The sequence below is a fragment of the Bison bison genome, unplaced genomic scaffold (genome assembly GCF_000754665.1).
Source record: "Bison bison bison isolate TAMUID 2011002044 unplaced genomic scaffold, Bison_UMD1.0 scf7180017864456, whole genome shotgun sequence".
NCBI classification, from domain to species: Eukaryota; Metazoa; Chordata; class Mammalia; order Artiodactyla; family Bovidae; genus Bison; species Bison bison.
Genome location: NW_011495018.1, coordinates 4,814,577 through 4,830,185, shown reverse-complemented (window position 1 = coordinate 4,830,185; position 15,609 = coordinate 4,814,577). Strand labels below are relative to the sequence as shown.

Below are 15,609 nucleotides of genomic sequence, written 5' to 3'. Positions count from 1 at the left end.
TATTTGCAAAATTAAACGTAAAAATGAAGTCCTTTGCAAACGTAAGGGCTACTTTTTCTTCTCAGTATTTAAAAAAAATAAAGGCTTGAAAATAATTATGAGTTTTCGCTGTGTTACAGAGTGACAGCCTGCCGTTCTGCAGGTTGATAACCTAATCCTTGCCGATCTGGGGGTAGGGGCATAGAATTTTTAGGTATCACCTTTGACTGTGTTAGGTTTCCTTTCCGATTTTACATCCCACACCCCCGAACTGCAGAGACAGCTGGCAAGGTATGACCTGCACTCCCTTGCCTCTGTGAGCTGATCTGTCACAAAGGCCTTTTTGGTAAGCAGGGGGAGAACTGGGTGACGCCCGGCCCAGCCACCCTTCACTCCATCCTGTTAGTTTTGGAAAAGGCTTTACTTTGAACTCCAGTGGGTTTTCAAGACGGCCTTCAGACTCCAAACACCGCGAGGGTTAAAGGAACCAGAGTTTCCACCGTCCGTGCTTTTTAGATTCAGTTTTGGATTTTTGCTTGGGAGTTGAGGAGTACGTCTCCTGAGTGTAAGGCGAGGGTGCGACCTGAGTTTCCTCGAACGGGTGAAGTTTCCGCAGAACTGGCTGGAGTTTGTCTTCCTGCTGCTTGAAATCTAGCTCCACACTAGAAAGCAAAGAGAGGGACGGATTTAGTGGCTCGGTCTTTCCTGTCTAAAGAGCTCCCTTAGTGACAGCAGACTTCGGTGCCATCCTCCCCGCGTAATGATCATTTGGATGATGTTCATGATGTCATTTTAAGGCTCAACATTAAGCAATTGGCGAGAATATGTTTGAACTCTCAATCGTTATGAACTATCTCCAAAAAGTTCACTTTCTTCTGAAAGTAACAACATTAATCACACACCCCTGAAGCTTTATTAGTGTACATGGTGTGAAAGCATAGGCTGTTGAAACCATAAATGTGACATGTGAATAACCTTTTTGCTTGTCAATGGACTACATAAGTGTGCTTCATGGAATAAATAGTTAAGCAAAGATATGGAGCATTTAGGGGTCATCTTAGTACATTTGCACCAGGTGCTTGGAAGCTCTGCAGCTTTTCACAAGGTCAGAGTAATCCATTCATCTCACCTGAAACTGTTGTTAAGTGACATGACCTTGGCTTCTGGGCTCCTTTGAAAAATCTCATCTGCTTGAAAAAGTGGCAAGAACCCAAATATCCAAAAAATGTGTGTTTTATCAAGTCAACACCCCTGAACGCCACTCAGTGGTTCTCAAAGATGTTTTTTTTTTGTTTTTGTTTTTTTTTTTGGCAAAAACGTAGTATTCGGTGCAAATAACGTAGAATTGTAATTACACGGCTGAAGCCATGATGTGCAAACATGTAGCCATAGGAAAGGACGTTCACCAGCAGGGACAGTGTTTGTGTTAGAACGACAGCATTAAAGCGGATTTTTAAGTGTATCTTGTTTGCCATGAAATTTCTCCTAATGATGCTGCAGCTTGCCTGGAGTCCTCCCAGCTCTCCATGGCTTTGGGAAGGACCACTGCGGGCCCCTAACTTTGCGTAGGACCCCCTGCTCCAGTGTCAGTCTTCCGTGGTCAGCCAAGGGGCGATGGGCCCGGCTCCCTTCTGCTTTCCTCGCCTGGACCCTTGTAACGTGAACCTGGGTGCTGTGTCACCAGGCCCCCGGAGACCTCCGCTCCGTGCCCCTTCCCTGTCTGCTCTGGGTGCCCGTCGAAATGCCCGTAGACTTCAGTACAGGCTCAGCAGTGATGATAATACATGTGCTCATAACATTTTATATCCAGTGGAACTGTAAACCATTTATAAACATGATATTCCATTGATTTAGAGAACCATTAATCCTAGCCACATTTTGATGTTTTGGAAAGACAAAACAGCAAAGCTGTATTATCTGGAGCTTTAAAAACAAGTTCAAGACCCATCTAATGGACCGTTTTATGCTTTAAATCCCCTGGTCCATTTTTCTTATCATCATAGGCTATATTAGTAAAAAATTAAAAATACCATCAGAGAAGTTTATGACTAGTTTTCTCTCTGCTCCCAAAACAATGATTTTCCCCCCCCTTCATTTGAAATGGCCTCTTTGCATTATGCTGCAGTTTATAGGAAATAGAATAAAACCCCATGAACTCATGACCTGCTAGTCTACAACAGGGGTTGATGGAGGTTTGGTTCCTCTTGGGGACAGTTGTGAAAAGTGCAAACCTCAGGACACGCTGCCTTTGTGAAACGCGAGCCTCGGCTATCATTTCAGTAGGAAGAACGGGGATCTCCGTTGTGGCTTTCCCCTTTGGTGCTGTGGTGGGGGGTGTGGGACAGGGGAGCTCAGATAAACCCCTTCACCTCCTCAAGGTTCAGTCCCCTTCGCTTGAAGGGGTATAAGAATGGCTGCCCTGATATTTCACTGGAAAGCGATAAGGATCCTCCCGTACTGTCTCCCTTGAAAAATAAAAACTTCCTAAACTATAAAATGCGATTCAAATATTACTTTCTCCTTATCATCTGTTGGTCACTAATTGTATAATGGCAACAATCTATGAAAGTATTCTTTGACTTGGACATTTAACAAAGAAAAGAAGAACCTTGCCATTGAGTCTGTGAGATGTTATGGTATCCAATATGGTAGCGTAGGCACAAAAGAGTCGTTTTGTCAAGGCCAGTATCTGTCCAGGTTTAGTACTGAAAGCGTGTTCTCCAGATCATAACCATCTCAATAGGCCCAAATAGCTTTCGTGTTATTAGATCAGAGGGCGGGCACTAGCATTTCCTGGGCCAACGGTACAATTTTGGTACCTGTAATTATTGAATTCCCATTAAGCATCTACAGTGGGAATCCTGTTATTAACCAATTTATCACACCGCAGAACCATGTAATCACAGCATAATCTAATCTGAGTCCTTGTTAACAAGATGACTCGACTTCATCTGTCAGCTGACTCCTGTCTGGAGTCCCCCGTGCCCAAGAAGCTGCCGTCCAGAGCAGTTTCTTTGTGCAGGGAGTGACCTGGAGTGCCCTGGAGCGAGGTGACCTTGAGCCCGGCACCTCCCGCCCGGTCTGTTGCCCCAGGTGACTGCACACCTGCCTGTCAGGTGGTGCTCCGGCACCCGCCAGGCAGACTATGGAGCGCCGTGCCCTGCGGTCAGATTAGAATGACGCGAAGGGCTCAGTCCAGCGGGGCTTTTCTCGTTTAGGAGGGAGCTCACCGGGTCAGCAGGGCGAGTCAGAAGCAGACAGCTGGCTGGACAGGGCGGTGGCCGAAGGTTAATCGTCTGGCTGACTCTAGCTGACACAGGGCAACATGTCCCTTCAGTCTCAGCAGCCAAATGGCCAGGATAAAGCCGCACCTGCTGCCCCTGTTCGCTCTGGACAGAAGCCAGCGGTGGGCACTCGAGGGCACTTGGACTCTGTGCCCATGCCTCCCTGTTTAACATAGTGAGCGGTCCGGATGGGGCCTGGCAGTGGGGATGGGGGCACTGCCTCTGGAGGGGCAACGGCCCTCGCTTTGGGTCTGGACCCTGATCACGGGGACGCTGCCTGTGTGAGTGGTGGCGGTGGCGGCTGTGACCGTCCCAGAGCTGGGTGTGGGGCCGCAGTCACCATGTTACTTTCTCCCCGGCCTGGGGCACGTGTCCTGGCTCGGGGGTGGCAGCCACGCCTCACCCCTCTGTCCCCAGACACACAGGGCCTTCTGACCTTCTAGCACCTTCTTCACGGTCCCCCAGAACCGTCCTTTCTTCTTCCTCTGCACCCACTACCGATGATGCATGATTATGAATTTGGCTCTGTATCATTTTGTCTCCATCCCCTGAACGGAGCTGCTGTGCCAGGGTGAATGCCGCCTGTCTCTGCCCCCAGCACCTACAACAGGGCCTGAGCCGCGGCAGTCACCTGTGTGATGTTTACTGAATTAACACATGAGCCTTAAAACACAAATCCCATAGCAGCTTTCATCCCAGTTGCCCTGGGCTGCTCTGTCTTGGTTGATGATATTGGAGGTGCCCCCTGGCTCTTCCCCCTGGCGAGCCCCCTCCTCATAAAGATAACCAGGGCTTCTCCCCCAGGCAGTGGCGCTGGAGTCCTCTCCCAGTGGAATCTGTGGCCAGGCTGTCTTCTGTCAGAACCTAATTGAAGAAGATTCTGAAACTTCTGTTGCAAATCGCACACCAGGATCTGTTCAGAGCCTGCTGTCTCCACTTCCACTCCTGACGTTCTCTTCTCTGGGAGGGTCTGCAGTAAGATCTTAGGATGGGTGGGGTGCGAGGGTGCGCTGGCCAATGGCCAGCTGTGCTCTGCGAAGGAGATCCTAGGAGCATCTTTTGAGTCCCTTCCCACTTGCCCTGGGGGCTACAGGCCCTGGTGTGGCTTTCGGCAGGATGTCGCATCTAAGCTCCATCAAGGGGGCGTGCGTCCATCATGTAGCGGGACATGCCACCCCAGCTCCAGCTTGGAGATGCATCCCCCGGTGTTCCAAGTCTGACCTCTGGGGCTCGCCTCATCTCTTAGGACTCCGTGGGGGGTTACACAGCTTCCTGCCACCTCCGGGGTCTCAGGGTCCAGCCGCACACGAGACAGGGGGCTGCTGGTGGTACCGCCCGACTCTTGCAGGTGAGATCTGGTGTCTGTGATGGGCTGTCGAGTGGACGCGTACAGCAGGCTGAGCCCTCACGCCTCCAGAGGATAAGCATTCTGGAAGAAGTCCTGACTCGGGACATTCCGAGCCAGAGTGTGAAGGGGCTGGAGCCAAGCCAGCCTCACCTAACCTGCGTGCTCTCTCCTTTGGTCCTGAGTTCAAAGGCAGCCTGAAGACTGTGCTGGGTCATCCAGGAGCAGTCCCTGAACTGTTTACAAGATATGAACCCCTGGGTTCTTTTAGTATTTACCTTTTATATCTCTCTTTTCCTTGCCTGCATCCATCCAGCCAAATGCACATTCTGAGAGCTGAGTGGGCAGTGACGCCGCACTGGCCGACGTGCCCACTAAAACCTATGGCCACATGTACAGGACTCCCTGTGATGTATGATGTATGATGTATGTGTGTCCAGAGGACACACACCTCACGTCTTTGGTTAGTCTTTTTCTCTTGAAAATGGAAGTTTTATGTATAGGGACTTCACTAACAGAATTATCACTCTGTCCATTTCCAAGGAAATAAAAGTCTGCTCTGGACTTCCGGCTGCTCTGGCCACCGGCCCAGGCTTTGTTGTCCTCCCGGCATCTCTGCTGGGCTTGTAGTAACGCTTCTCCCCACGACGTCACACGATTCTGCAGAGGAGCGTGGTCCTGGCGTCTCTGCAGACGCTCTGGTGTCTGCTGCTCCTATAAATACCCAAGCCTTGCCACAGTTGCCTAAGCAAGCTGCTGCCTGCTCCTCGAGTTAATTTAAGGGGAAATGGACATAGAGCATCCTTTTCTCCATCCCCTCCTGGGGGTAGCCGTGAAGAGTCAAGAGCGGGTGAGTTTGGCTCCCAGGCACTTGTGTGTGTCCTGGACTGGAAGAAAACCTGAGATGTCTGACTTCTCCAATCTTGATAGTGTCAGCAGGGCTCAGTGGGCTGCGGAGCAGAGTCCTCTGTTTTTCATTCTCTTTGCATCAGATCACAGAGTCATCGGGGCTCCGTGCGGCTCTGTCTGACTCACGCTCTGCCACTGTGGATACATCGTGCCACCCTCGGGCACTGGAGCTTCCTGGGCTGGGAAGTGACGGTGGAGATGCCCCCACTGCCAGGGGGCTCCTTGGAGCCACCAAATGTGCGTGAAAATTGGGGCAAGCCCAGGGCAGCCAGCTCACTGGGGTGTGGGAAGGCTGTCATCAGTGGGCCTGGGTGGGACAGACAGCGTCCCCAGAACAATACATCAAGTCTGATAGCCCCACGGAGGACACAGCGTTGTTCAGAGGAAGCTGAAGGTCAGGCGCGCCCCCTTGCAGGCCAGGTGGAGCAGGCAGGTCACTTTTCACTTCTGGGCACGGGTTTACATACACGACCCCAGCTGTGCCTTCAGAGAGTAGAAGAACCAGGACCCAAGACAGCCATCCTCCTCCCCGGACACATCTCCACGTGACTCCTGGCGAGTCCCATCCAGCCAGCATGTCCAGAATTGCGTTGTTTCCACAGCCTCCTGCTCTGTCCTTCCCAGACTCAGCCCGCGAGCTGGGCACCTTGGCTCTGGCTGGACGTGCCCTTCCCGCCCGCTCCCATCTGCTGGGTCTGGGGCAGCCGCCTCTCAGCAAGCTCCGGGGACTTCCTCTGCCCTCACAGACCTTCAGCTGTTTTCACTCTGGCTGCAGAAACAGCCATCCGGTGCGTCTTCTCCCCTCCTCGCCCCCACCCTAACCTGATTTCCAAGTACCCGAGCCACCTTAGGGAAACCTGAGACCCCGTGACTGCTCATCCTGTGCACCTAGGTCACCGTTGCCTCTTCCTTCCATGGATGTTCCAGACCCATCACGTATACCTGCCCCCTCCCTGTCCTGTCCAAACCCCTCTGGACCAACTTCTGAGGGTCTCTACACATGTTCACCAGAGCACTTCTGGCTCATGTTGATCGTAGCGCCTTTTCTCAGTTCCCTCACTCATCGAGGGATAGGCTGTGTTGACGTCAGCGTCTTCTGTGGTGCCTTTAATACTGTGACAGGCTCAGCACAGAATCTCGGTTTACTGAAATAAACTGATGACCTAAACCCATATCCCATCAATTCCATTCTCGGCAGAATGCTGCTGCTTTGTTCCCTAGTTATAATACTCATTAGAAGGGACATACGGGGACTTCCCTGCCAGTTCAGTGGTTAATATTTCACCTTCCAATGCAGGCAATGCGGGTTTGATCCCTGGTCGGAGAGCTAGGATCTATCACACGTTCCTCTTGGGTCAAAAACACCAAAATGTAAAACAGAAGCAATATTGTAACAAATTCAATACTTTAAAATGGTCTACATCAAAAAATCTTTAAAAAATGAACATATATACATAGAATGTGCCCATGTTATATACCTGTTATGTGTACATGGATCTCATTCTGATCATTTCCAATATTAAGGCTATGAACATAGAAATGATTCATTATAATGAACCTCTTTTGCCACCACTCTCGCACACAGTAGGTGCATGATAAAAGTTTACAGAATCACTGTAAGATTTAAAATACCAGAAATAAATGGGCATTCAGTAATATTAATCCCCGAACTATAAGATCTATCCCTTTTTCATGATATCCTATGGCAAAGAAATTATGGGTATAAAAAGCAAAACACTGGCTGGCTAGCTATAAATTATACTCTGAAATAGCTAAAATTATAGTTGGACTGTGACCTTTCTGAATACATCCTGTTACGTGTCCTGCCCACACGGGAGAATAGTCATTCCTTTTAGGCTTGGCTGAAGCCCCACCATTGGTATCTTTCTTATCTGTGACTTCCTCTGGAGTAGAAAGACTGATTTACCACCCATGCTGCAGCTAAGAGCTCAAATCTGAGGGCTGGCCAGGTGCACAGGGATGAGGGAACTGTGTTTGAGCCTCCCATAATTTCAAGCCACAGAGAGGTCAAAGCAGAAAGACTAAATACTGTTTGTAACCTCTACCCATAATAATTTCTTGGGTAAGAAAGGGACCAGATCACTAACGAGTGGTATCAAGCATAACTGAGGCCACACTCCTAGCAAGTCATCAAGATCAGAGATTATATTTAGAAGGGGTGGATAAGTATTAAATGTGGACTGCCAATCTGCTGCTGTTCCTGGCCTCAACAAAGAGCACACATTTTTAATTAAAAAAAAAGAAGAACAAACATCTTTAGGCAGGACATGGATGGTAAGGGCAGTTAAAAGGAGAGAACACAGGACTCTTCAAAATCATTTGCAGTGAGTCCTGCAGGTGCCAGGGTTGAAGCGCCCAGCCAGGTGACCTGAGTCAGGTCAGCCGAGGTCTTGGCCATCACCGTCTTCTGTTCTGGATCCCGAGGATGGACAGTCTGCTGCTCAGGGAAGAATGCTTTCTTGGGGTCACAGTGCTTGAGCTAATATGCAAAGCAACCCAGCTCCTCTAAGCCTCCCGAGTTGAAGATACTCTCAGGAGCTCCCCATGTTCTGACATGAGCAGAGAGAGCCAAGATATGGACCAGTGACAGCTCTCAGCAGACAGACCAGAGGAACATTAGCTTCCGATGCATGTCCTGTGGTGTCACCAGTGATCAGCCTGAAGCCCCGAGCTCCCCACTGCCTCCCCAGAGATGTGATGTCTATGGGACCAGTACCTTCAGGGAGGCTGATGGGGGAGAAGTTTCAGTTGAGGGACCCCTGCCAACTCCAGGTGGCTTCTCCTGTCATTGAGTCACCCAGGAACTTTACATGGTCGTTGCTTTAAGGACCGGATGCTATATCTACCCCAAAGGAAAATTTCCACAGTCATCTAAAAAATGAATTACACTGATTTGCTCATGACACTAACAACGTAACCCCTTCACACTGTTTTGGACATAGATGACTACCTCATTAATATTGACTTTTGAGGGTCTTAAGAGGAGGGCTGGCAGTATAATTAGCCTTTCTCTGCTGAATAAATGTTAACTAATTGCTTTACAAATAATATGTTGAGATGAGAAATCAGTTTTCAATTTTACAGCTGTACTCAGTTACACATTAGAATTTTTGATACGAAAGGTTAGTAAAATGTCACTAAAGATCTTCAAACCTAATCCTTACATACTGGGGAAAAAGAAATAGAATTCTAATAGAACAGACAAAGCTTGGATTACTGGGTTGGGGAATTTTCAGGGAGAATTTTGAGGTCTGTTAAATCACTTTTTTTTCCCTCTCACTTTTAATTTACTTTATTAAAACATATTTCCTTACATCAGAGCAACATCACCTAAGGTATTATATTCTCCAGGGAAATCTGTTCTGTTATCTCTTCCCACCCCATCACTCACTGTAAATTCTAGGCAAGAGCACTAAGTATTAGACAAAAGGCTAATTTCCTCCACATCAGTTCATGTTGTTTAAGAAGTTAATATGCACAAGTGGTGGTAATTGAAGCAGGGCTGGAAGCCACTTCCACTAAGAGATAATCACTAAAGGACAAAGACGGCAAAGATTCCACTCCAAGTGGGCTCTGGACAGGCCAGCACTGGCCCCAGTTCTGCATACAAATGCAGTTACCTCTCTTAACAATAAGACTTCATTAGTCTCCAGACACCCAGTCCTGCTGCCTGCCCTGACGGCTGCCACCCTCACCAGCTCCCTTTTTGCAGTGCTCTGGGATCAGTGACACTTCCAGGCACATTTCATGTGGGATCTTTGCAGCTTCAGGTTTATGTTCTTATAGATGATGCAATGAATTTCCATCGATGATTTGAGAAAATGCAAACCGTTAATTCTGTGAAATCCTTGTTTCAGTCTCATAAAATGAGAGTATTTTTCTCGTCTTTCCTGAAATCCTCCAGTCTCTTTGGAGAAGACCTTGTGGAATCTGGGAGCCTCTTTGATAAGCAATTAAAGATTGCAGCACAGTGGAGAGTTCCCCAGCTGCTGTAAGGATGAATGCTATGTGCCAGCCACAAGCCCTCCCCTTCCATCCTTGGAAATGCTCTGGCTGTTTATCCCCCTGGATCCTTCTGGTTGTTTCTAACCCTCTACCTTGGGAGATGGGAGAGGTGTTCTAGCATCTAGACCCGCTCTAATGTGGTACCCCTCCAAGGTGGTCCCGTCTCCTGAGTCCGCCATCCCCCCGCCGGAGCATCCTGGTTTCCTTCGGCTCCCCGTCCTCTGCCTTTCCTCACTGGGTCCGTGGCCCTCAGCTTTGGAATAGAAGGCTCCCTGTTGTCACCACTCTGTTGTTACAGGGATCTTACAGCAGGGGTTCTGTGGGGCTGTCTTTAGCCAGCTCACCAATTCCTCGTCTCCTGTTGTCCGGGGCCAAGCCCGTCATCTCCTGGGAGTTCCATGAAAAATGCTTGCTGAAGAAATGCATACAAACACTGAATGGAAGGGACTCGAGTATTTTATCAAAATGGTGGTTTGAAATTTTGTCTATTCTTGACCATCAGTGGCTCATATCAAAAGATGAAAATATGATATGGACAACAGGGCATCCTGCAAGCTGCCTCCCTCTGGGGTGCTGAAAACAAAGTGACCTGCAGACCAGCAGCGTTCCCTTCCCTTTGGGTGCTGAGTACATCCAGGAATTCACTGCATAATTAGTAGTGTGGCTCGAGGTCAGCCGTGCCATGGCCCTGAGGATACAGAGAGGACGCAGGTGTGGGCAGCCTCCTCCTCCGGAAGGTATTGATGGTAGGAATTCTAACGCTTTACAGGAAGATTTGAAATTCTGGTAAGGCTTCTACTTAATTAATCTGAATCATCATCATCATTATCTTTTAAATCTCGCTTTTATTCCCCCAAAGCCTTTGAATTGAGGCTAGCAGAGGCTCTCCTCATCACAATGCACACATTTGAATTCAGGCCATTTTGTTGTGGTATTATTTTACGAATTTACCACTTCAGTTAAGCAGGGGAAATGGTATGTTGCATTGTTCCTTCTTGAAGCAAAATGTGAACAAAGGATGAGTCATCAGTTGGCATGACTCATCAGATTAGTCTGACAAGAGACTTACCGAGATAGGGTGGGTACAAAGCATTTCAACTGCTTATGAGCAAAGATTATATTAGTAATTTATCCTTCAAACATTTTTTGAAATAATTACAGCCTATTTTGACAGGGAATATGGATGTTAAGTCAGAAAAAGTTTTACTACAGAAAACTAAAACTTGTATCTCTTGTTATCTTGTTTCATGCTGAGATGGTCTTCAATTAGAAGTTCACAATTGGTCCAGATCACAATGGAAGGAGTGTCGTTTTAGGGGGAAAAAAAAATGTTGTCTTGCTAACCACCTCCAAATTCCCAGGGATGGAAGATGTCACTTTGGAGGCTTGGAGTTTCAACATCTAGGAAGCAGAACAAACCCATTGCCCAAGGATGGATGTTTGGCTCTATGTAAATTGATTTGCCAATATAGGAATGGATGTTTTCAGTTGAGAAATGCCTGTGAATGCCCAGACTTTTATCTCCAAGTAGACTTTCTGTTGGGTTTCCCAGGTGGCTCAGTGGTAAAGAATCTGCCTGCAATGTAGGAGATGCCAGTTTGATCCCCTGGAGAAGGAAATGGCACCCCACTCCGGTATTCTTGCCTGGGAAATGCCATGGACAGAGGAGCCTGGTGGCCTACATTCCACAGGGTGTCAGAGTCAGACACGACTGAGAGACTAACAACGTGTTTTCTGTGAAGCTCTCAGATCCATCCATTTCATTATTGTAGACCACTGATTCACGGGATTTCAGAGCTAGAAAGGACCTACCCGACCCCTTCCTGCAGTCCCACAGGACTGAGAGATCTAATGGACGCCCCTCTGAAGACTGAGGATGGCAGCTGAGCCCTAACCTCTTGGGGCCCCCTACCTAAACTCCCGTCCCAGGCAGGTTGATGTCTCCAACCCTTTGCTTGTGGTCTTGGTGGTGCCCTTTCCCCTGAAATTGCTTCAAGATCTTTTGTCCCTTTGATTTTTTTTTTTCCTCCATGCCCTGTATATTTCCATGGCAGACTTGTTGTTTTATAGAGAAATACGTATCCCTGGCAGAGGCACGCGTTTATTCAAGGGCTGTGTTGCTGAATATGCAGGCAGGCAGCCGCATCTTGGACACGACCCCCTTTGCGTGTCCCTGGGCCAAGTGTTACTGGCAACACGGTGGATTCTTACACGGCTCGGAGAGAGTAATTGGTTTTCGGGTGAAAAGCAATGTGTAAATGCAAGACAGGCGGGGTCAAATTCATTGACCTCCAGGGCTCTGGGCCTGCCAGCACGCAGGTATGACAAATTGCAAGACGGAGAGACTGGCAGCTCTTCGGGCCCCTTGTGTTCACCTGGGCTCTGGGACAACCACAGGCTCCGACGTTGGAGGAGGTCTTCATTTTGAAACTCCTTTCACCTCTTCAGTCCTGAGATGCCGCAGGCATCCTACGGGAAGGACCTGGAAGAGCAGCAGAGATGGTGGTCCGGGGGCCCCTAGAACGTTCCTGAAGTCTAGGGTGCAGGCCCTGATAGCTGAGGACCTGGCTGCCAGAGCCAGGCATGGAGCCAACTGCAGAGATTCAGAGCTGGAACCTGTCTCCTCCCGATGGCCTTGTCTCTACAGAGGTACTTGCCCGAATTGATGGAGGGGCGTTGCAGTTTCTTCCATGAGAAAAGAGGCACTTCTTTCTTAAAGCCTTTGCAATTTGGACAGTTCCTCTGGCTCACCTCCGAGATGTCTGCCTGCCCAACTGCAGTGCAGCAGGGTCACCTGGACAGGTGAGTCCTTCTGCCCTATTGAGTTCTGGATGCTTTTCTGTCAAAGAAACCTCTATTCTTCAGGGAGCATTTGACATTTGAGGATTGACAGGGCTGACGAACACGAAGACGTCATCTGGCTGAATCCCCCCTTCTTCCCCAATTGCCATGCTTTTTTTGGCAAAAGAGAACCGTGAGGGAAGGTTCCTATCTGGGTGTGTCAACAGCTGCCGGTTACCACTCTTGTATCCGTCTTTGGTGCTCTGATGGCAGTGTAAGGACTGGAGTAGCCACCACTGTGCCCCCCGGGACAGTGTTGCCACCCACCTGGGCTGGATGCTCCTGGCAAAGAGACTTCTCTGTCTTTGATCCCTGACCCTCTGTCCTCACTTCTCCAGCTGTGCGCTCACCAAGAGGACGCTGGGCTTGGATCTGCGTATGCTGTTTGTTCTCACCATTGAAATGATGTAATTTATCTGAGTGTTACATAAACCACTACACTGGAGGCAAGAGGGAATTATTTCTGTGGGTGAAATGCTCTGGAACGAGGAGGCTGCTACAAAGTACTGAGTGTGACAAACGGAGGGGTGGATCGACACCCAGAAGGCTCCCGAACTCAGATGCTGTCTCAAGACCATGTTCCACTGCAGGGAAGCGGGTGTGGTTCGTGGCAGATAACTCAGAAGTCTAGCTGGGGTGACCACAGGCACAGAAGACATCTGGTCCTCACCTCAAAAGACTGGTATAACCTTAAATGTGAGACCCCAAGTTTTATGATTCAAATTCAAACAACATGCTTATGATTTCATTTTTGATGGGTGTTCCAATTAGTGGACCAGAAGTGGGCTGTCTCCTCTTATCATCTCTCGCGCTCAGAAAACTTGTGCTAATGTTAATAACCCATGTTGAGAGTAACTGTTCAATTTTAGGGTTATAATTTTAAGTTATATCCTCTATAAAGTGATAGGAAAATTAGGAAACAGTTTGATGAGTATCTGTGTTTGACTTAGTAATAATATGGAGATTTCTGTTTGAATTTGTAGCACGAAGACTGCTTTTGTGGGGCAGTGGGAGTCCAGCTGAAATGTTACTATTAAGCCTTCAGAGTAACTTCCCTTTGCAGCAGAAGTTTGGGTGTCAGAAAATTTTGTTTTTGTTGATCACTCTGTTGGGCCTCCCTGCTGGCTCAGTGGTAAAGAATCTGCCTGCCAGTACTGGAGACACAAGAGACACAGGTTCAGTCTCTGGGTTGGGAAGATCCCCTGGAGTAGGAAATGACAACCCACTCCAGTATTCTTGCCTGGAGTATTCCATGTACAGAGGAGCCGGGCGGGCTACAGTCCATGGGGTCCCAAAGAGTCGGACATGACTGAGCAGCTGAGCATGCATGCACATGTGCTAATGGGGTATTTTAAAATACTTTCCCAAAAGAGAGATTGAAAACTCCAGTTTTTCTCTAGTCCTGCCTCTCCTGGGACGCTCAGTGCACTTAGGGAGCTGACAGTTGGGTGGTGTGGCTGGTGAGGGCGCCTACTCTGCCCAGTTCCTGAGGTTGCAGCCCACCTTCTACCATCACGTCTTTGATTATGAGGTCTCTGTGAGTAGGTACACGTTTCCCCAGTGTGCAGAGGATGAGCCGAGTGATTGCAACCCCTCTACCGGGTGACTGAGTCTTACTGCTGCTGCTGCTGCTAAGTCGCTGCAGTTGTGTCCGACTCTGTGCGACCCCGTAGACGGCAAACCACCAGGCTCCTCTGTCGCTGGGATTCTCCAGGCAAGAATACTGGAGTGGGTTGCCATTTCCTTCTCTAATGCATGCATGCATGCTAAGTCTCTTTAGTCATGCCCAACTCTGTGCGACCCTCTGAACAGCAGCCCACCAGGCTCCTCTGGACACAAGATTCTCTAGGCAAGAATACTGGAATGGGTTGCCATTTCCTTCTCCAAGCGAGTCTTACTAAATTTTGTTAAATTCTTGTGATGCTGGAACTCCCAGTTCTTATGAAAAATTTGTCATTGGCCTGTATCCTGGGGTTCATACAGCTTGCTGGGTGAGCCACATCTAAGCAGTAACCCCTCAAGGCTAATTCCTGCACTTGATTGTTGAATCATTTTGAATATCACTTTTTTTTTTAAATGTAAGTTACTTCTGTATATACAGCTAAATTTATCTAAATTACCTCAGTTACATTGAAGAGTGTCCAGATACGTTCTTCTTTCAATCACCCACAACATGTTGAATGGGTTTATGTCATCAAGCTCACTTTCCAAATCTGTGACCACTCTGCTCTGTTGCACGGAGACTGGAGGCGTTTTAGCTCCTGAGTGGCAAAAGCTAACTGGTGAAGATATTTCTGCCAGGAGCTCTCGATTCTTTGTTTCTTTCCCTAATTGACTGGTTGAGTGCAGGCGTTTCATTTTATGTCACTTACATCCCTTCACTGTTGGACTCAAAGCTTTCTCCCATAATATGAATGTAGTGAAAAGACATCTCCGTAGGTTTATATTCAGAGTGCTTGACTTCTCTTGCATGGGGGCTTCATTTTCACGTCCTTGTTAACAGTGGGGAGTCACCAGGCCTCTGAGAGGCCGGGCCAGGGCTGCTGCAGGGGGCCCGGCTCCCTGCAGGCGGCCCCAAGGCCTTAGCAGTTAGGGTGTGCCTTTTGCTAGCCCGGAACCAGGCCGTGGTTCCTGCAAGGCAGGCTTTCTCAGGCGTGGCACAGTTGACATTCTGGCTGGGCTGACTCTTTGTCGTGGGGGCTGCCCACGTGTTATAGGATGTCAGCAAGCTCTGACCTCTAGCTAGTCGATGTAGCATGTCCCAGTTGTGGCAGCTGAAAGCGTCTCCCTCCGTCCTTGCCAAAAGTCCTCTGGGAGGCAAAACCCCTCTGGGTTGAGAACCTCTACGATGGGACTGGAGCTCCTGTCTGCCCTGTGCTTTCTTCTGCCGCAACCACAGCGGTCACGGTGATCCAGCTCGACTTGGAAAGAGCCTGGGGTCCCGTCTGGGATGCGCTGTCTGGACTGGAGACTTGGTGGGACCACGACTGTGTGGACGAGAGCTTCCTGCCATTATTAAGACATTTATACCCTTTTTCTGTCTCCGCTTTCTTGATAAGAGAGTGGTAACTGTGAAGATCTCTTTAGAAGGGTTTTTTTTTTTTTTGGTTGGGGTTCCTTTACACATTCTTAGAGATATAACTATACAGCTTCTTTTTATTCTTGATAATTTGGCAATCAACTAAAATTGTTCTTCAGGGTTAATTTTTTTTAAATGAACAAAAT

The 15,609-nt window shown here is 48.5% G+C and overlaps 2 protein-coding genes across 2 annotated transcripts in view; one reads left to right on the top strand and one right to left on the bottom strand.

Moving 5' to 3' along the window:
• The window catches only part of DOCK1 (dedicator of cytokinesis 1), a 570,389-nt gene that overhangs the window by 234,735 nt on the left and 320,045 nt on the right, over window positions 1-15,609 (top strand). The window lies entirely within an intron of this gene.
• The window catches only part of FAM196A (family with sequence similarity 196, member A), a 42,385-nt gene continuing 26,844 nt past the window's right edge, over window positions 69-15,609 (bottom strand). Inside the window, exon 4 of the mRNA XM_010859152.1 lies at window positions 69-641. Within this exon, the coding sequence (XP_010857454.1) occupies window positions 458-641 (184 nt within the window). The 3' untranslated portion in view covers window positions 69-457. The remainder of the gene's footprint in view (window positions 642-15,609) is intronic.